We start from the raw sequence: 22,410 nt of genomic DNA, 5'->3' as shown, positions 1-22,410 counted from the left end.
ATAAAATTTAAAATTGAGATACAAATAAGTAGGGTAGGGCGGGGCACAAAGATCCAATTTGACTTTAGGTTATTATATAGCTTAAACCAAATGAACTACACCTCAACACATGACATGTACCAAACTATCGTACTATGTTATGTAAAACTCTCAGCTTAATATAGAAATGTATTTTTTTACTATTTTTATAAAATATGCCACCTGTTCTTTTTACCCCATATGGGGGGTAAAGTGAGACAACCAGATCTAATGTCTTATTTTTAATTTTAAGAGGGTTTTATGAAATAATAGCTACAATATTCAACCAATGCAACATATAAATTTCTTACTCATATTTTTCATGAAGATAACACTGTATATAATCTTGATCTGGTATTTTTTTAAAAATATTTCTTAACGGAGTTGGAATAACTATTAAGTTAATTTATTTTCTTGTAAAATTGCTTTTTTAACGGAATTTACATTTTTAATTACTATTTACACCTTTTCCAGAGTAATGGTTCAGTTGGTCTTTTTTACCTCACCCACATGTAAGCTATTATAGAGATTATATAAAACCATCTGCAGAATCTAACTTAAAATGAACAATACATCTTGAAAAATAATTAAATATCGTAACTTTAAAATTATATTAAGATCTAGTAAACTAAACAACAGTGCTAACAACCAAAGAAACTTACAAGGAAAGAAAATACTTATGTTGAAGATTTTCAAACATTCTTTTCAAATTGCTGATTAAACATTCTTTTCAAATTTTGTTTGTTAATAAAATGTAAATTCTCAACTTTAATGGTTCTTGAGATATTGGTGGTGGACTTTTTTACCCGCGGACCTCTTAGCTCATTTCTACCTTACAACAAAGAGTTGATGAGAGAGAAAATATATTCATCATGAAAAGAGTTTCGATAAATTTCAAGTAGAATATGTTCTGCTATGTTAATTATAAAATGATGATAAATTATATTACCAGATGGATCCAACTTACAACAGTTCACTATTATTGCGTATAATATTTTTATAACCAAGGGTGCCCTGTGAAAATATCTAAAACTTCTTACTTCTTGCATATAATTATTCTACATTTCTCAACGAAAATTATTGACATTTAAGTCACGGCTGCTGCAATAAAGAAAACGAATCCAGCAGTTGCATAAGAGCTAATTAATATCGCTAAGATTGAAGCTAACGAAATTAGAAAGGCGCAATTTTGTTCAACGTTTCCTATATGAAAACAAACCATAGGAAGCTGCGGGTTTTCTATCTCGTCTCGTTTCTATTTAATATCAAGTTTCCAGCGTATTCGGTCATAAAACGTTCTCTAATTGATATCGTATGCCGTATCCTGCTTCAGCTCGGTTTGCTTGACTCGACGCCTGTGTGAACTGCAAGAAAAATGTTTCACGCTTTTATTTAATACCTCTCTAGATTGAAAAAAAATACTATTAGTATTAGTATTAGTATTTTGGGATAGGTAAAATATTTCGGTATTATCCTGTCCAGAGAATTACGTTTTATATCATTTTAATAGACAGAATAATTATCAGACTGATAATTGATAATACTTGATATGAGAGAGAGCTGATAGCTTTTTCGGTGAAAACTTTGTTCGGACGAACGATGCAGAATTAAATTACGAATAAAACGACATATAATTCGATATCTGTGTTCATATATTTTTTTTGAGATTCTCCAATTTTCCTTGAATTTTACGACAGCAACTCGTCTGTAGGCCAAACCGCTCGAAGTGCGAAATTGATGATATTTGTGAGAAAAACTAAGACTTTTCTTGAAGTTTTCTGGAAGTTTTGTAAATTTGTGATTCTATAGATTTTGATGTGATCTTTACGAATTTCAACTCGAATTTTTGCCGTTGCCGCCAACGGCATCAAAGATCAGTGTTTCAACGATATCGCCTCTCCGATTCATGTTACAACAAAATAACTATTTACAAAAGTAAACTAGACGAAATTTTCTATAATTTATTCAATAACGCTTTTTTCTGTAAAATCAGTAGTTTTAGCGTACGAGCGTCGCAAAGTATTTGCTGCTCGCGCCGCCATCGGACCTCGTTCTCAGTACTTGAATGCAATTTTTCCAATATAGCGGCGGCAACGGCAAAAATTCGAGGTAGCAAAGTTGAAATTCGTAAAGATCACATCAAATTCAGAATAAAAATGAGAGCCAAGAGCTTCAACCACCTAGTGGGAAAGATATGCCCAAAATCGTGAATACTATTTCTACTATCACACAAATTGCTGCATACATGTACATAATCATGAAATGATCTATCGAGTTTTTTTGTAGAATACGGCAGTAATTTGCCAACACAATTTCAGATATTCAAATTGCAAACTTGATTGGAGATTATCCAGAGGCAATGGGCTTAAATATATTTGCAAATTACTGCTGTCCCGGGTTCGATCCCGCTTCGAGCAGCCTGATTTTGACTTGGTAATATAGATGCCATTGCCAATATGTTTCCAAGTTAAAATAGCCCTCACCCAGCGTTATTGCATTAAATATAAGTTGTATCAAATTGATCACATAGAGATGAGACAACTGTTCAATCTCATTTTGTGCAACTTGTTTTGAATATGTATTATATTACTCAATTGTTAGATTTTAAACTATTTATGATGTTTTATGTATGTAAAGATATATTTCTGAAATAATAATATTATGCATCAGAATATACTTTCTCACACTTTGTATCATATCTATTTCATTACATTGCAATTTACTTCAGGTGTTTCAATGAGGGTTAGAAATTCATAATAATTTGATCTTTCATTAAATTACTGCATTACACCATACACGTCCAATGTAATCCCCTGAGGGACTTTATCATAGAATAGCATGGGCCGCAGACCGCAAACACAAAAGCGCACGTGCATCTCGGAATAAGGGTTGTTACATTACATGGAATCAGTGCCGTGTTTGCTACTGGAAACATTATCATTCGTCTGATAACGATTTTGGATTTAAATCCGAAACGCATGTTATCTGAAATAGACGTGTTTATTTTATTTTTTAAAAAAAATCTTATCGACATGCATGGCAGCAGGAGTAAATGATGCATCTGACATTCCGCCATTTTTTAGAAAAAAAATTGAAGGATTAGTCGGTAGCTTGTTTACATAATGCATATACATACGTGATTTATGATTAAATATATTATCTTATATGTGTATCGATAAATGGGTTATTTTGATCATACATAAGAACTGTAATGGTTGCACAACTTGGTGAGAATCACGTGGTTTAATTAGTGGACTATAATTGATTATAATAAATAAAATGGATGGTACTGCCCAAGGGCAGGTCCGTGAGCTGAGTTAAACTCCTACTCGATTCAGCAAAGAATAGTGTGAGAGATTTTCCATTGCCATTTCACACCGCAGTGCTCGAAACGAGCTATTTTCTATTAGAAACATATTTTTGATCTAGTAAAAATGAACATTGCTGCTGCACGATGTCAGGTTGTCATTAGCAGGGTTCGAACTCATGACCCCATCCATACATTTATTTTCTCATTTTTCTTGCTAGGCAACGAATTATAATAATCTAATATGTGCAAAGATTTATTACCTACCACCTAATCTGAAAGATTTTCATTTGAGTACAAAATTGGCTAGTCAAAAAATCTTATCCTTAGCCAAGCGCAGGTTCATGCGTGAACCTATAATAAGTTAAACCTATAAATAAATAACCTATAACAAAAGGTGATATATTTTACTTTAAATTCTGGTCAAGCCCAGCATGAAGTCAATTTTCATTTCATTTAACTTGAAGTTATAGATTTCAAATATAAACTCAAGGGAAAATTGCCTTTGGTAGACATAGCTGATACATACACTCATATAACTATTAGACCATAAGAGCTAATATAATCGCTACACATAGGAGAATGGTTAACCAATGGGTTGCCTCTCATGAATAACATTAGGATAAGTCATAAAAAACAAACAGCTAATAGGACAATGTAATTCTTATTCTCTGATTGCTGTTGAAAAAAAGCAAAAAAATCTGGCCAGGAGCATTTATCCGGGGAGAGAGTAATAATTTTGATAAATAATAATAATAAACTTAAATATGATTTTATCAATTATTTTTTTAATAAAAAATATTTATAGCAAATACTATTAAAGGACTAACAATAACAGATTTAAGCAATAATCAGTTAAAATTTTGAATGAATTAAATTTTTTTTAATCAGAATTACTAACAACCAGTAACAATGAGTTTTTGCTTTTAAAAATTTCATACTATTTTTTGTCAATTTAGCTTATAGGAATCTTTATGTGAATCAGGATGAATAAAACAGAGTTAAAAAAAATATATTTTCATATTTTCATGATTAAATTTTTACGTGATATCACTTTCAATATGTTTGTGTTGTCAAATAAATCTAGTTGGAATATATTTAAAATAAATATTGAGAATAAGAAACTTTTCAAAAATTCCGGAACAAAAAAATCGAATCCGTATAAATAATATTTCTAGAATAATCCGGGATGCAAGAAAATACAGGACTTACCTTACAAAGTTAAATCCCAACTCGTACCAGGGATGTAAAGTGTGAGAGATTTATCATTGCAATTTTACATCATAGTGCCAAATTTTCCAAGGCCATTTTCATTTATAAACATATTTCTCAATCTTTATTTTCAAGTAAAAACGTTTATATAACATGAATATATCATCTTCTAATATTGTCTAGGTTTATATAATGTGCCCCTCGGCATTATTAAGTCTTAGATATTCTTATGTTGTTATACAAACGTTAATGGGCCAAATCTACCGTAAAATAGACCAAAGTTATGGCAAGGTTAAATTACTGTGCGATTTTTCATATAAAATGGTACTAAAATCTGTCAAAATTCTATATCGTTCCTGCAGTCGTTTTAGACAAGAAACTTGACCTACAACGTCAAACGTCACAAAAGAATCTTATCATAAGTGCATCTTTTTGGTGTGCACAGCAAATACATAACATTGCTTTCGTTGATATTAATATGAAACTTCAGAATTTGCTCTATATGCGAGTGAGGGCTTGCCCGTAGGTAAGCGGTTAAGAGCGACGGGACTTGTTTTAGAGGTCCCGGAATCGATACCCACTTCGAGCAGCCTGTTGCCAGGCAGCAGTGACAACGATTTTCACTTCGAAGTAAAGATAGCAATGTTTCCAAGTGAAAATAGCCCTCACCGGGCATTGCTGCACCATTAAAAATACTCGCTCTATTACAGAAATTGTAATAATAATATATCATACAGAGATGTGACAACTGACTGTATTAAGTCAAAATCTTATAGGACTATTACGTTCTGATTGCTGTTCAAAAATAATATATAAAAAAATGCGAGTGTATATAAAATTACACTTATCATATGAAGCAGACTAGTGTCCATCTACGTTTTTTTTCGAACTGTTCAAACATTGCTCCAGATTTGTCAGTTATTTTATATATCCAATGTAATTTCACCTTAATACGTTAGTAATCACGAATTCACACATAAATTGCCATACACGGCCCGGCGTGCATGTCAGGTATGTACACATCAGAAGGCAATGCATAATTTTCTCATACTCCGTTCGTACATCGCAATGATTCGAAACGCCTACCTATTCACTATATGTGTATTATTTGCCAAACATCTATACTATATGTCTCATGCGAATTTGTAGATTGCAGAATGCAAATAAACACATTTGATTATATACTACAGAATCGTCAGATGCAGAAATTATAAGCTGTTTCTGCATCTGATGCTTAGAATTATTGAAATCGTTTTCGGTGATTTTGTTTTTCTTTATTATATACATAACATTTCTTAATATAAACATAAACTAGTGGGCTGTATGGCATCGTGCCTTAAGGCAAATTGCTGGAACTTTCCGTACCAAAAATTATTATTTTTTTTAAAAACGATTAACATTTTTAAAAAAATTTGACTTCGAAAAAATTAGATTTTTGAGAAACTATAAATTTGACAAAAAATTACTTTTTTCTGAAAAAAAAAAATTATTGAAAAAAAATGTTTTCTTTATTTTGACATATTTTGGAAATTCTGAACTTTTTTTCAAAGCAATCGTACTGCTTAACTCTATAGAGACGAAATGACAAAGCGCGTAAGCGCCGCGTCGCCGTCTAACGGATAAACTTATACCGGATAAACTTATAACGGATATACTTATTGTTAAAATCTCTATAAAATATCTAGTAATTTGATGTGCATATGTCTAATGATCATTCTTGACAGCCAAATGGCATTTTTTTTACTTTTTTCATTAGATCTCCGAAACCGCTAGACCTGCCTTCATGAGAATTCACTGATCAGTTTTTCACCTTGTCAATACAAGTAAAATGTTTTTTGAATTATTAAAATCGGACGCTCCGTTCTCTTAAAAAATGAGTTACCATTTTTGGCACTTTTTGCCCCGTATCTTCGGAACGGCTAGACCTGCCTTCGCCAAAAACTAATCAGCACGTCTCCTTATCAATACGAATCGAATGTTTTTTGAATTATTCAAATTAGTTGATCGAAATCGTCGACGAAAATTTGTATCCGCACACACACACACACACACACACACAAATACACACACATACACCCACACACACACATACATCCATTTATTTTATGGTATGCCAAAATATTCAGAAACCTTTGAAACGTAAACATATATAAAATTCATTTTCGATTTTTTTGCGATTACTATAACTTACCCTACGGAAAGTTAACAAGACACTATTTTACAGTGCACTGTAGTGCCAATTTGCCAAATAGATAATGATAATAATAACAAAAGTGCCAAATAGATAATGATAATTTATAATTTTTTTTGTTAATTTATATTAAATTTTTAATAAATAAAGAGACTGAAATGTACACATTTATTGAAAGTATATTCATAAGAATTAGGCAAAATTTACAATATAATTGAGACTGATTGCTATCGTAATTGAACTGAGACTGACTATTAATTGAAATGTAAGATGGGTATGATGTAAGGGTTGGTTTGTCTCTTGGTCGTCTCTGGTTCCGTCTAGCTGACTATGGGTAAAGGTTGGCAACCCAAGATTGACCTGCCACTGGTGTTGGTGACTCGAGCGGCCACTGGTTTGAATGTTGTCTCTTCAGAGCTGAGTTGTTCCTGAAGTATAGGCTGAAAGACTTATGATAGCAATGAAAGAGAGAGTTTTTCTACAACCACTTTATTTGATAACACTTTAAACTGCACTTTATTTATAATTAACACTTTACAAGATTTTACTGAATGTTACATACATTGTTATTGGCCTCCAAAATTTTATAAACAACACTGCCTCTTTTGCAATTTAAACAAATATTAATAGTTGACAGTTAATAATTGCTGATAATTGTTGATAGATATTCCATATCCAAAGATTGACAGTTGATAATTGCTCCTCTATAACAGTTTTGCCAATGGAGCACCAGTCCTACCAATCCTTTGATGATTTTGAGAGATGACAACAACATATAGTTTTAATCAATAAAGCTTTCTTCTACACACGCCATGACCCGTTTTTCATATTCCCGTCTATTTTCTTTATAAAGTTGTGCCGCCATGGAATTTGCAGGTGAGTTTGGATTCGGATCACCGAGTAAAGACTGTATGGATGTTAAGATGGCTGAGACATCATAAGTTGGACTCCACCTATTTTGCAATATATCTAGGCATATGCCACCATCTGCATAGACATTAGGATGGAATATTTTTGATACAAATCGTACCATTGGTGGTTTATTTGGATACTCCTCCGTAAACTCAACTGTCAATTTGAATATGCCATCTTCAAACGGTGTATCGTGTGCGCCGAATATTACTGCATTCCATACCATAATATTGTTGTCAGTCGGAGCTCCCGACACTCCAGGTGGAGGATCTTTCTGTAATCTTTTGAAGTCTCTAATCAACCGTCGTCTCGCTGGAGTTGTCATTCTCAGTAAATTAACAATTATTTCACTGCAAAATCTCCTTTAGGTGATTATATAAAATTCTAAATTTTTGTATCGACACTGAACCAAAATATTGATTGATATCCAAAATATCGATGTATTATAAAAGGCAATAGATGCCCACTAACTGTGCCGCTCTTGTCAGAAATTTATGCCTGCATTGCTTGCTGTCAGGGTGCTGTCTTGTTGGAATCGAATTTTCAAAAACTACTTGAACAATTTTTGTAAATAATAAATCAAACCCGAACCGACAAAAATTTCACATTTATACAAAACTGACAAAATTTATATGTTGCATTTGTTTTAGTTTATTTCAATTTTGGTAACCCAGTACGCTTGATTCTCGTTAACGAAATAATTTAGTCATTAGATTGTAGACTTGATTTAACAGAAGAAAACTATAGTTGATAATTGAATGATATTATTAATTCTTTATCTAAATTGATGAAAGTATTTAATAAAGTGCGAATGATTGCTTCGTGGCTGCAATCTTTATTAATATTAAATATTATGTATTTACACACATAAACACAGTAAATAATATATGTGAGGAATTGGTAACCAGAGTGGACAATCGAAAATGAAACTTTTTTTTTAATTACAATATTTATTACAACTGTTAAATAATATAACATGTAGCAATAATGATAATAATAATAACATAAATTTAAATAAATAAGAGTACAAAGGATAGAATTTATATTAAAATTATATCCGTTGTATGATGATTTAATTAAAAATAAAAGCAAATAATGATAAAAATAAAATTAATAAATAAAATAAATAAAATTTCTGAATAATAAAATAATACTATAAAAACAATAAAATATAACAAAATAACAATATTAGAAATAAGATAATAATAATAATAATAATAATAATAACAATAATGTTAGCGGTTACAAATGGCTATTTATAAGATCATTGGGAATTTTTTCGTTTTTTCGTTCCATTTCGGAATGGAACTGAATGCCATTAAAGCATTTCAAAAAATTTTCTATTTTTTAAATATTATTATATTATTTCCAAGTAGTTTACATACTACTTACCCTATTTATTTTTACATCGTTTTACTCGTTTTTTTGCGTTATATAAATGAAGTAGAAGCCTCATAGTAAAGTCTTGGTTTTGTAAAACGCAAGACAACTTTAGAGCCAGAGCAGCAGATTTTTTGCTGCCATTTAACGACTGAAATAAATATTATTTTTGGTTCATATTGCCCCGATTTTTGAGATGGTTCACTCTGGTAACGAAATCTTCCAATATATAACGACAATAACTTTATTATTGTTTTTTTAATTACGGTATTTTTTTAATATTTATTATAGCATCTTGTTCAAACAATTACTCTTCCTTAACAATTTATGTTATGAAAAGACATGCTGTTTTATTTGAAGACTTACCTTCAATAATTATAAATGGTAAACTATGCAAATGCTTTTTCCATAAGTATTTAAACGGTCGAAGAAAATTTATAGCCAAACTATATATACACATAAATATCATAAATTATTGCGAAGCTCTTGATCTATATTTATTGTGAATATTAAAAGTTTCTGTTGTTTTAATATAGCAATACATCAGTGTTAAAAATATTTATATTGAAACTTCTAAGAGCATCCTACAAACTTTCAACAAAATTAATACGTGGAGGGTTTTGAGGGATTGCACACGTAGAATCATCATTTTTTAAATACATACTTGTGAATTAAATGGTGTTTGCAAATTAAAATTTTATTTTCTCTATTTTGCACAAGCAGTATTTATTTAATAAGGATAACGAATGTAGGAAGTTACAGACACATGATATTGTGAATTCATGAACAAGTTTTAGTCAGACAAGCCAATATTTTCCAAAATTTATCTAAACTTATTAACAAAATTCTGAAAAATATGTGGTCACCTTATAATTATAAAAGAATATTATGTACGTGACAAAATAAAACCGATTAGTTTGTAACTGCTATATTTTTATATTTTCTGAATTAAATTAAATATAAATAAAATATAAATAAAATTAAATATATTGAAATGCTTTTTAGTGTGGTAATTGCACCTGGTAATAAATATTATTCATCATCAAACTTGTTTTCTCCAAGTTTTCCTCTCATGATTTTTTCTTCTCACATCAGTTGCCTTTTCTAAATACATTCTTAATTATCTTATGGTGTGTTTCTGAAGTTGTATGTTGTATGGCTGCAGGGACCTTGCAAATTCGCGTTACCATCGAAATTACATAGTCGGATCTTGTAAATTGGATTCATTTGCAGGAAATTTCCTAGTAAACTAGCATCTAGAGATGCCAGAAGAGAACATCTCTAGAAGCCTTGAGGTAAACCGGTTCGCTTGCATTAAGTTTTGCACGAACGTAACTTGTACGTAGGTAGGAGTTACGATACGAATACTAAAACCATGGATTGAACCTAAATTCTACTTACAGACATAAAAATGCTCAATATTTGTAAATATGTAGTCCTTAATGGCAAATTTATTTGCATTTTTTGTAGCTTAATATATAAATTGTGGTAGTAGAGCGGGGCTTGAAGATCCGCGGCTAAGAAGGTTCACCACCGATATCTCAAAATCAAGTAAAGTTACGAATTTTTAAACAACAATATTTGAAAGTAGAGGGAAAAAGATGTATAATCAGCCATCACATTGATTATTACGACGTGGCTATCGGGAGATAAATAGCAACGTTTGAAAATCTTTAACAAAAGTATTATCTTTCGTTATTAGTTTTTTTGGTTCTGAGCACTGTTGTTTAGTTTACGAGACCTAGGTATAATTTTCGAATATACATTATTTAATTGTGTAAGGTGTAAACAATAAAAAATTGTGAATGAAAAAGTAATTTAAGTTAATTTTACCATAGATAAGTGAAATAAATAGTTATTTCAACACCTCTGAATTTATTATTTACTTGACGAAATATCAGATCAAGGTGATATACAGTGTTACCTCTGTAAAAAATGTACCCATGATATTTTTGCATATCTTCACGTTTTGAACATTTTACCATACCTAAAAAAAAATGGATGTGTGTGTTGTATGTCCGCATTTTTTCGCCCACGTTTTCGGGCACACGGATCAACCGATTTGAATGGTTTAAAAAACATTCGATTCCTATTGATAGGGAGACATGCTGATTAGTATTTGGCCGAGGCAGGTCCAGCCGTTACGGAGATACGGAGCAAAGAGTGCAGAAATTAGAAATCGAGTTTTTGAGAGAACGGAGTATCCGATTTGAATGATCTAACAAACATTCAATTTGTAATGATTGCGAGAAAAGGTGCTTAGATTTTGGCAAAGGCAGATCCAGCTATTTCGAAGATACAAGGCTAAATGTACAAAAAATGACAGTTTTTGAGAGAACTAAGCGTTCAATTTGAATGATGCAAAAAACTTTCTGCTTATTTCAAGAAAATAATAGCTTTTGGAAAAAAAATTGTTTCAATTTTGGTATTATTTTGTAAAATCCTCTTAAAATAAGGAAAAGTATATTAGACTGTGTAACAAATTTTTGAAAAACAGCAAAAACACATTTCAGATGATTCAGATGATAGTCAGATGATTGTGTGTTTGATATGTATTATTGTTTTTATAATAAAATAGTTCAAAGTAAAATTATTAAAAATATTTTTTTAATAATTTTACAATGTATTTATTATTATTTTGTTCAAATTTCTGATTTCTATTTACATGATTACTTCATCACACGATTCACTTTTCGCGTTTGTATTATGCAAGTTTATTTGCTAGAGTTTTCGTAAGTGTTTTATATATTTCGTCTTTACATATATGGAATCTGAATAAAAGTGATTCAATTTTAAAAGCATTTGCTGAAGTCAAGTGATGTGGAAGTTTATTTCTGGGCGTTTTTATTTTTATCGAAATTGACAGGTTGCGCGCACTCACGTGAGCGAAGTATATTCGAAAGTAATATCATAAAATATGAAATTTAAATCGTATTTTAAAGATTTTTAGAATAAATGTTCTTCCTAGTAAACCGTAAATATATATATATATATATATATATATATATATATATATTATTTGTATATTTTCATTCGTAATATTTTTTAATGTGTATTCAAGATTTCAGCTTTAAAACTTAATGGTTGAATGATCTTTTTGAGTTCAGTTTCGTGAGCTTTATGATATTTATTAAAAGCTATTCATTCATTTCTTAATTTGCTATGTTATATTACTCTTATAGTTCTGATTAGGATTATGGTTTGATAAATGATGGAAAGAATAAACTAGTTATTAAAAAAATAAATAATATTTAGTTGACTTTATAGTAAATATGCAAATTATTGCAAAATTTACGACACCATACATTTCGTTTTTTGTTTTTTGCTTAGTCATTTTGATCTCTTTTGAGTATTATTTGTACATATATTATTAATAATATTCAGCACAGTTTTTAATAAATTCTTAATAAACTTTTCTTAATAAATCAATTTGTACTTAGCCAGTTAACTGTGGCGTTTACATTGAACTGTTCACACAATTGTGTGCCATCAGAATGGATGTAAAATGTTGTTTCAAGGTATTTTTTTTAAAATTTATTGTGAGGTAAAATCCCTCAACTAATTATTTTATACCGACGTTACCTTAAAATATTCTAAAAATCTTGGAATTTGAGAACATGTTATGTTTTCTTTTTTTTTCAAAAATTGCTATTCAAAATAAAATCCTTCAACTATTTATTTTATACCGACATAGTCTAAAAATATTTGGAGGAATTTGAGAGTATGTTTTGATTTCTGCTTTTACTTCTAAAAAAATGTAATCTTGAATACTCGTCATACACAAAATTTTGCTACTTCTTCATGACGAGTATATTTGATAATTCCAGTTAACTGATTAAAGAATTATACAATATTTTACTCTCTGATAAATAGGAAAACTTTGTTTTTGCCTAAAGCCATTTTTGGAATCTTTAAAAAAATTGAGAGTTATGTATTTCTATTTATGACGAATACATAAAATTCCGAATGGTATCGAAGCTAAATTTGCATTTAATTGATACCTAAAATTTCTATGCCATGTGTTAATTTGGTAATTTGACTAGATTATAAAGAAATTTTTTTTGCTCATCTCTTCTAACTGATAATTCACATGTTCAAAATTTTTCGATATTTCACCAAATAATTATGGGTTTCTTTGTAAGATAAGGATGAGTCTTAATTATATAACGTTGTAAAGACAATTGATATCAATATTTACGACCTTTGCTAGGCCATTCGACCTAAACATTATAGGCTGCTATGATGTGAAAGTCGCATATTTCATAAATACTAAAAAAATGTTTGAAAATAATTTAAAAGTCACATAATTCTCTAATATCAAGAAATTATTTAAACGGATGTTTTGATTTTCATTAATTTCTGGTTTTTGGTTTCCCTAATTTTTTTTTTATGTAGAGCAAATATTCGCCTAAAAGAGCGTTAAATCGCATTAAAAATGTATGGTAATTATATACTTGTATTTATATATTCTACATTTTTAATAATTTATTTGTTATTTATTTGTGTCCAAGGGAAACAAATTTTTTTGTCGACTGCATCGTATGTTCACTAGTATAAAAATTATTTATTTAATCCGATTCATTACATCGAATATTTTTATTTAAAGTTCCACATTCAAATGGTGTCTCCTTTACATTTGGTTAAATTGAATAAGAGAGGAGCACATGGCACTCAACCATGAAAGAATCCGCCGACGTTGTCGATGCGACAGGAGCGCGTCAGCAAGTCTACTGATATCTTGAACCGATCAAGATGTCGGATTTAAAATTCCTTTTATGTATATGTGGATGATCATTCGTGTTCAACGAACTCGAATTTATTAAAATAAATAATAATTCTTCAATTTATCCGGATGACGAATAAGAGGATCAGCATAAATGAATTTAGCAAACTTAAATTCTCAGTTCTCCTGTTTAAGATTTGGGAGGGAAAAATTAGGTTCATTCGTATGCTCTAGAACAGGGTTTCTTAAACTTTTGACATTCGCCACCCCAATTATGATTGCAAGTTTCATGACGATCCCATTCACGATTGCGAGTTTGTTGACGACCACACAAATATAATAATATAAAAGAAAGAGAAATTATTATTTTTAGATGATTTATTTACATACATATATCAATATATATGTAGTTTTAAAATTTGTTGTAGAACATACAGAAAATTAGATGTAATGTTATTAAATGATATACATTTTTGGGATTGAAATCTCTTTCGACTTCATAATTTTCATACGGCACCCCAAATGGGGTCGCGACCCATAGTTTAAGAAACCATGCTCTAGAATGTTATTCTCACATTTACTCCAGGTGCGCGAATTTATATATTGTAATATAATATTGCATTATTCTTTCATATATCGCATGCTTTTGTGTAACTTAGATTTTTTTTACCCTTTAAATTTTATATGATTTGTTTCAAATACAAATGAAATCAATTTTTGTTTGCAAAATATATGCATTCATTTACCGAGGCATATGAATATGGAACACTGTGCGTATTTCACGCAGTCTTTTTTTAAAACTTCAATAAATTTTTATAAATAAACCACTACTCATAGGCCTATAATACTTTAAGGTGTTTGGTTTTACTATCAACTTTTCATTAAATTTCATTAAAATCCCACAAGAGTAAACCTGAGGTGCTCCTTGTTAGTAAATATTCCTTTCCAATTGCTACCACCAATAAAATGTCATCAAATGGAAAGTATGAATGAGGCCTGCTTTCAGTTTTTTTTCCATCGTTCATTTTTATAATTAAACCTTAAATTTTTACAACTTTAGCACCAAGCGAAATCCCAGAAGAGTAAACCTGAGGTGCTCCTTGTTAGTAAAAATTCCTTCCCAATTGCTACCACCAATAAAAAGTCAACAATTTCTAATAATAAATTCATGAAATAATTATAGGAATACTCTTGTCGTTAAAAAGGCATATAATACTTTAAGGTGTTCGGTTTTACTATCAACGCGATCACCATGCAAAATTTCATATAAATTCACAAAGAGTAAACCTGAGATTCTCTTTGTGAGTAAAAATTCCTTTCCAATTGCTACCACCAATAGGTCATGAATGTTCGAATTTCTAATAATAAATTGTCATCTGTCCATGTCATTAAGAAGTTATCAAAAAAGCTAATAGGATTCGTTAAGTTCTGATAGGAGTTAATATAATAAAAAGGTGATGAGCTTTTTATTTTTATTATCAGAATATTGTTTGCATACTTACAGTTATGCATATTAATTGTTTGCCCATTTCTGCTTCTTTTTACAAATGGTTCAAATGGAAAGTATGAAAGAGGCCTGATTTTAGGTTTTCAATTCCCATCTTTATCTTACTTAATTTTTATAATAAAACCACTACTCATAAGCCTATACTTTTTTAAGGTGTTCGATTTTACTATCAACTCTATCACCAAGCAAAAATTCATCAAAATCCCCAAAGAGTAAACCTGAGGTTTCCCTTGTGAGTAAAAATTCTTTCCCACTTGCTACCACTAATAAAAAGTCCATGTTAGAATTTCTAATAATAAATTCATTAAATAGTTATAGGAATGCTCTTGGGATGTCATCTATAAGAAGCCACGTCATTAAGAAGTCATCGAAAAAGCTTAAAAGGTTAAGTTCTGATAGCAGCTAATACAACAAAAAAGTGTTAAGCTTTTTTACATTATCAGTTTGCATACTTGAAGTTATGAATATTAATTATTTGCACATTTCAGCATCTATTTGCGAATGGTCCAAATGAAAAGTATGAAGAAGACCTTCTTTCAGGTTTCCTATCCTATTCCCATTGTTGCCTTACATTTTTATGCTGTCAACAATATGATGGGCAACTAAGTTCATGACTAAAATAAACATATAATTAATCATATTAATGTAAATGAATAAATATATGTACGTCAAGAATACTTCTAAATATTTTCGTCACAATGCGATGAGCGCGTACCAAGCGTGTAATGTAATTTGGCATGTGTGTTAATTCCAGAGTTCTACGGAATAAAATTAAAGTTGAATTAGATAGGGCGTAGGTTATTTCGGTATACGGGTATAGTATAACAGTCGGTCATCAGAGAATAAAAACAAAGTTGTTTTAACCAGTTAACTGTGACGCACTCGTTGAGCTGTGCGCACAGTTTTGTGTCGTCAGAATCGAGGTAAAATGTTGTTTTCGAGGTAAAATGCCACTTACAACTAATTATTCTATACCGAGATAGCTTTAAAATATTCTAAATATTTTGAAATTTGTTAATGTCTTATTTTTTTCAATGATTGCGAAATAAATAGCCAATGGTCAAAAATTTATATGTATGACGAGTATACTCGTCAATGCACAAAATTCTGCCGCTTCTTCATGACGAGTATATTTGTCAATCGAAGTTCATTGGTTAATATAAGGTTGATGAAATTAACCATAATATAAATACAAGGAATACAGTAGGAGAGACTGGGTACGGTTGTGCCACTTTTTTTGATCAGCAAAAATTTTGTTAGCTGGGAGAAAAGTGTATTATATGGTAATTTTTACATTTGTCTACGTGAAAATACTGAAATACTGTCCTATAATACGTTGGATCAGTCATAAAATCAAATAATGAAAGAATAGCGTGAGTGTCACATCCCCAGAACGGTTGTGACATGCATAAATAGAGGTTAAAAAATAATAGCTGTAAACACCAACATGGTTTATAATATTTTTAATTTTTATTAAGAAATATGTAATACAACACACCATTTGAACAAATTTATGATTTTAATATAGCAATATATAACAAAACATTTTTTTTTTGCATATATTTATTGCCGATGAAAATAAAATAATTTTTTAACACAATATGCTGTTTGTAAATGCATTTAAAGTGTTTACGTCCAATGAGATATCTCTGTTTTTTTTTTATTTTTGGGCATTTTATTTCAGATCGTATGGCCATTTTTTTTTCAATCTGTGAATAGGAGAATCCTCGCTTAATTATTTTAAATATTTGTTTGGGTGACCTGGTAATTTTTCGTGGTATTTTTTACTTCTTTCTTTTATTACTTCATTAATCATTTTTATTTTCAAGTTTTTTAAAACTTAATTTTTGGAACAAGATATCTTACAATTGGTGAAATCTTCTGTTTTCTTGTATTGAATTTTCCTTTCCCTTTTTCTTTCGTATTTTGTCTTACAATTAGCTAACTAAGTTAGAATTTTCTTTGTCTGTTCAAATTTCAACCAAAAAGGACTACAAATACATGTTACAGTATATACATGTCACATGAAACAAAACAAATTGCAGGCAATTAACCACTAATTTACAGCAAAATAACAGACAAAAAGCAATGCGGTCTATAGATCATGTTAATGTAGGGCGCTGACTCAACGCAACAATGGAAACTTGTTCGAACAAACATACTTCATTGGACCTTATCCCAAAATCAGTATAGTTTAGCTGTTATGGTGACCTTAATCTTGTACAACCGTTCCCAGTCTCCCCTATTGAGAATTTAGAAAAAGAAATATAAATAGATTTATTTTGAAAAATTGTTTATTGAAATATTTTATATTTATTTTTGTGTCAGCGTTATCATTCTTATATACTTATTTATTCATACATATTTGTTTATTAATTTAGACATATTATTCTGTTTATTTTCATGATATTACCGAGTGTTGGTGGTCAAGATATATTAAATAGACGCACTCTCGTACGTGATTCTTAAAAATATTAGTATTAGTCTACGTCAGCTCTCCATCTATGTACATTTTGTGTAGGATGGGTACACATATTTCCTATGTATTGGTTATTTTATAATATATAACCAGCCGCGTTCCTTTGACGTTTGCCGCTTTCGTGAGAGCGTAATATGTGGACTTAACAAAATGCATCACTCTTCATATCGATAGATTGCTCATACTAATTTGTTTTCTCTGATGTAGTAAGTTGTTCTAATAAACTTCGTTTAAGATACTTCATCCGTGTGGCGAGATTTAATCTAATTATTTTGTTATTGCATTGAAATCACAAGTTTACAGAACGCAAGCTCAGTAAATATTTCCCTACAGAAATAATAATGTGTCGTGAATGATTTTAAACAGAACACGAGAAAACGGTCTACAAATTGAATGAGCTTTAATGCTGCAGCTTCTCACAAATTAGATTGAGAATTTAGATTCAAAAAAAAATTAATAAGTTACTTTAAGTTATGAAACTTTCTCATCCCACAATATTGTTCATGCATTTTTCTGCACAATTAGAACACAGAATTTTTTAATCATTGCATATTAGAAGTTACAGTGTTAAAGCTCATCGTTTTCCCATACAATATAGAGCCAACTTTTAGGTGGTCAACGTCAGCGAAAAAAAAATTTCGGGTCCACGAAATAAAAATGGGGGTCCACAGTAGTGGATCACAATAGTCGACAATACTATGTCTATAATAAAAAGTCATATACAATATTTATAAAAATAGAACTATAATGTGTGGACTATTGACAAGACTATTGAAAGACTTCGCAAAATTCTTTGCGCTTTTTGAGACTACAGAATTTGTGGATACTAAAGATAAGACTATTTAATTGTTCTGAAATAAACAGTAAAAAGAAGGGTTAACATTATTACTTACCTCCTAACAAATAAAAAATGATATAGACTGAATACCATTGGCGAGGAGATGTAAGGTTGACCTGAAAAACTTATTGCCAAATGTTGATAATTGCACATTTTTTTACTTACTTTATTTTTTTTATTATTTTAAATTTAATTTATAAATGTTTAAGATTAACGGGTAGTTTTATTATGAATATTTAAAAATAAACTTTAGTACAGTAAGAAATTTATGAAAGAAATCGATATCGTGTAAATAGGGGTCCATTGCGAAGCCATATAACTTTAGGAACCTATGCTCTACACATGGTTGCAAATCTCAATACTTTGCTTAGATACTTACTAATTTCATTATACATAAAATTATTACTTATAATAATTACTTATAAACCTGCTTACTAATACCATTATAAATGTGATATTTCCGCATACAATATTTAACTTATATAGAAATTGATTACAACTTGTTTTGTAGGATAAGCACAACATAATTTCTTTAATCGTTAATAATGTATTCCATTCCAATTAGAACCACGTTCTAGTTTTTGTTTAATGTAACTGAACTATCGAGAATAGCGATTTCAAATGTAATAAATTTCGCATTAATATAAATATAAATGAATCCGTGTGCCGACGTGTGTAAGATGAGCTTGATGAAAAGTTAAATTTTAACTATATGCAAAGTTATAACAAAATAAATATATGCATATATACAGGGTATCCCAGACCTTGACGTCAAGCCGAAACGGCATTTTAGGACCTTAACTGTCCTAAAAAATAGAGAAAAATATATCTCACGTTGTTTGGAAATTATGAGCTTTTAAGTGCAACCTGGAGCTTTGGTGAAATTATGACAAATTTTCGGTAATTGTGGTCTTTTTTACTGTGGTAATTTTTACTATTTCTTTTTCATTTTCTTCACCATTATCGTCAATAATATTTTTAAGACCTTTCCCATAAGAAATGTACTAAAATGTGTTGGCAAGTTCTAAAAGATGCAGCAAAAGTTGGCACCATAGTTTAATCAGCATTGAAAAATAGTAAAATACTTAATAATTTTTGAAAAATTTCGAGTAAAAAATGGTGCCGTAATCTTCAATGTGCGAGAGAGAAATATTTGAATTGATTGTGAGTAAACTGTACTAGCAAAAATCATGTCATTTTTGTTTTTCTTTTTTCACTCGAAATTTTTCAATAATAAACTTATCAAGTATTTTACCATTTTACAATGCTGATTAAATTTTGGTGCCAACTTTTGGTGCTTCATCTCTCAAAGCATGTAATGTTTACGTTAAATGTGCTATTGATAAATAAAAAAAGAGTGCGCACAAGGTTCACACGCGATTGAAGTAAAACAACATCTAAACAAATATTGTTTTCGCAACTTCACTCATCATGTAATAATTGTGTTTGAAGAACTTCATGTAATTAAAATTAACATACATTCATTGACTGCTTGTATTTTTTTTACTTTTTTGCTGGCTATATAATCTCATTCTTTGAACAGCTGTAATATCTGTCTTGCCTAAAAAATATTTTCCATTTTAATAATTTTAAAGATTTATAGAAACTACGAATAATATAGAAATAATTTCTAATCAATAAACTTACTAATCATGAATCTTATTAATCAATATTTTCAAGGAACAGGGTAAAATATTCTTCTGATTCAGGCATTTTTCATTAAATCAAGATTTGTACTACGATGTAACTTTAAAATGTTTATTTATCAATGCCGATTTCCATGTCGATATCGGTACGCATACAACGACAGATCTCTATTCACATACACGACGACTAATCACAATCGACCCGTATAGAAATGATATCATCGAGAGCGAATAACGAATCATTGGCACTCGACTCTTATCTTATCTTATATGCCGTAACGCACTTCCGTTGCATTTGTACGGATTTACACCCTAGTCGCGCCTAAAGAAGTTTTACATCAAAAATATATTTTCAGCAGGGAAAAAAAAACTTTTCGAACGACCTAATTTAACTTTAGATAAATTGTTATCAAGAGTTGAACCCTTGCGCGGATTGTATACTGCCAATATGAAGTTGACATTTTTTTATCTATAATACGATACTTTCCCAACTTTTTTAAAAATCGATGTTTCTTCGGCAATAAGAATGTATATAAAATATGTTAACGCGGAATACAGCAATAAACCAGATGTAAACTTTTTGTTCTTCGCTAAAGATAGGCTAAACAACATTTTATTATATCATAACCTACCGTGCTCGTGAAGTTCGCGATCTGTTCGCTCGTTGGCTGGCATGTCTTTTTTTAAATTCGACAATGTCTAGCATCGTTTTACCAACGTCTGGTTGATTTTTTTTTTTTGTTAACTTTGTTGGTATTATTACATCAGTACTATCGGCGTCGCTCCCGCAGAGTCAATGTGCTCCTCGCAAGTTTTTTTTATCAACATTCACCACATGAATTCATAGAACGTGCAACTCGGGTCATTGCAGTACATTGGGAACGCCAACAGACTTATTAATCATATTCGAAAAGTAGCAATCAGAATTAATTAATTTTTTGTGTATTGGAGTTGATTAAAATTTGATTGGCTGGTATTTTAAGTGTTTCGATACAATTTTTAGAAGTATTTAAAATATAAGAAATACCTAAATTTTTCACATGTGATACTATAGATCTTACAGAATATATGTAGTTAGAATAGAGTTTAATAATGTAGGATAAAGCGCGGGTAAAAATGTCTACAACCGATATCTCAAAAACAAGTAAGATTAAGAATTTTTTAACAACAATATTTGAAAGTAGTGGGAAAAAGATGTTATCGAGCCATCACCTTGATTCCTACGACGTCGTTATCGGGAGATAAACGGCGATGTTTAAAAATCCTTAACAAAAGTATTTTCCTTCGTTGTTAGTTTTTTGGTTGTGAGCACTGTTGTTTAGTTTACGAGACTTATTAATATAATTTTTAAATCTACATTTATTAAATGTTTTATAAGATTTATTGTTCATTTTAAGTTAGATTCAACAGTTTTTTTATACATAACCTGTATAAAAGTTTACACGTGGATGGGGTAAAAACGACCATCTGATTCTTTATCCTGGAAATGGTACGAACAATAAAATAGTTAATAAAAAAGTGAATCAAGTTAAAGATTCTACAAGAGGTAAATTAAATAAGTAGTTATTCCAAATCTGCTGATAAATATTTCTGACAAAATACTAGATCAAGGTTTTATATACAGTCTTTGTAAAAATTGTTTGTCTCTTGGCAGTTCCATTTTTTTCTGTCTATGAAATAAAAAGGACCAGGTGACAAATTTAAAAAAAACAGCATAAAAAAGACATTTCCACATGAATGAATTAGCTGTTCAAAATCAAATGAACAATTATATTGTAAAAACTGTTGCTAATAATATTTTTTTATTTATTACTATCTATTTTATTACTAACATTTCTAGAATCACAGTCAAAATTGCTTAAATACAAAGCTTAAATGATCAAAATTAATAAAAATTAACCTATATTTTACGTCCGATTTGCACTTAAAAGCTAATTATTTCTAAAATACATGAAATATTTTCTTACGACAGTTACCGATCAATCACCCTGTTTCGGTTTGACGTTGAGTTCTGGGACACCCTTTATATAACAAATATTTTTATTTAAATACAATCTTAAAATTAATTTATCTGTAATAAATTGTTCGATTTAATTTTGCTGCTATTATATTGGTTTTGCAGTTCATTTACTAGTTGTAAATATTAAAATTAAAAATGAAAATGCAAGGATTTCAAAAATACTTCAATTTTCTTCCA

General features: G+C 30.0%; 2 protein-coding genes across 2 annotated transcripts in view; one reads left to right on the top strand and one right to left on the bottom strand.

Annotated features, from left to right (window-relative positions):
- Positions 1-22,410, top strand: part of LOC113374819 — a 226,363-nt gene that overhangs the window by 129,996 nt on the left and 73,957 nt on the right. The gene's annotated exons all lie outside the window — the stretch shown is intronic.
- Positions 7,510-7,965, bottom strand: LOC113376647 (ubiquitin-conjugating enzyme E2-17 kDa-like). Its single transcript, XM_026616644.1, has one exon. The coding sequence runs from the start codon at positions 7,963-7,965 to the stop codon at positions 7,510-7,512; it is 456 nt and encodes a 151-aa protein (XP_026472429.1).

This window comes from Ctenocephalides felis, unplaced genomic scaffold, assembly GCF_003426905.1.
Source record: "Ctenocephalides felis isolate EL2017-DRISC unplaced genomic scaffold, ASM342690v1 CF-g0.4_SCAFFOLD_01886, whole genome shotgun sequence".
In the NCBI taxonomy this organism is placed as follows: domain Eukaryota; kingdom Metazoa; phylum Arthropoda; class Insecta; order Siphonaptera; family Pulicidae; genus Ctenocephalides; species Ctenocephalides felis.
This window is presented reverse-complemented; position numbering and strand designations above follow the sequence as displayed.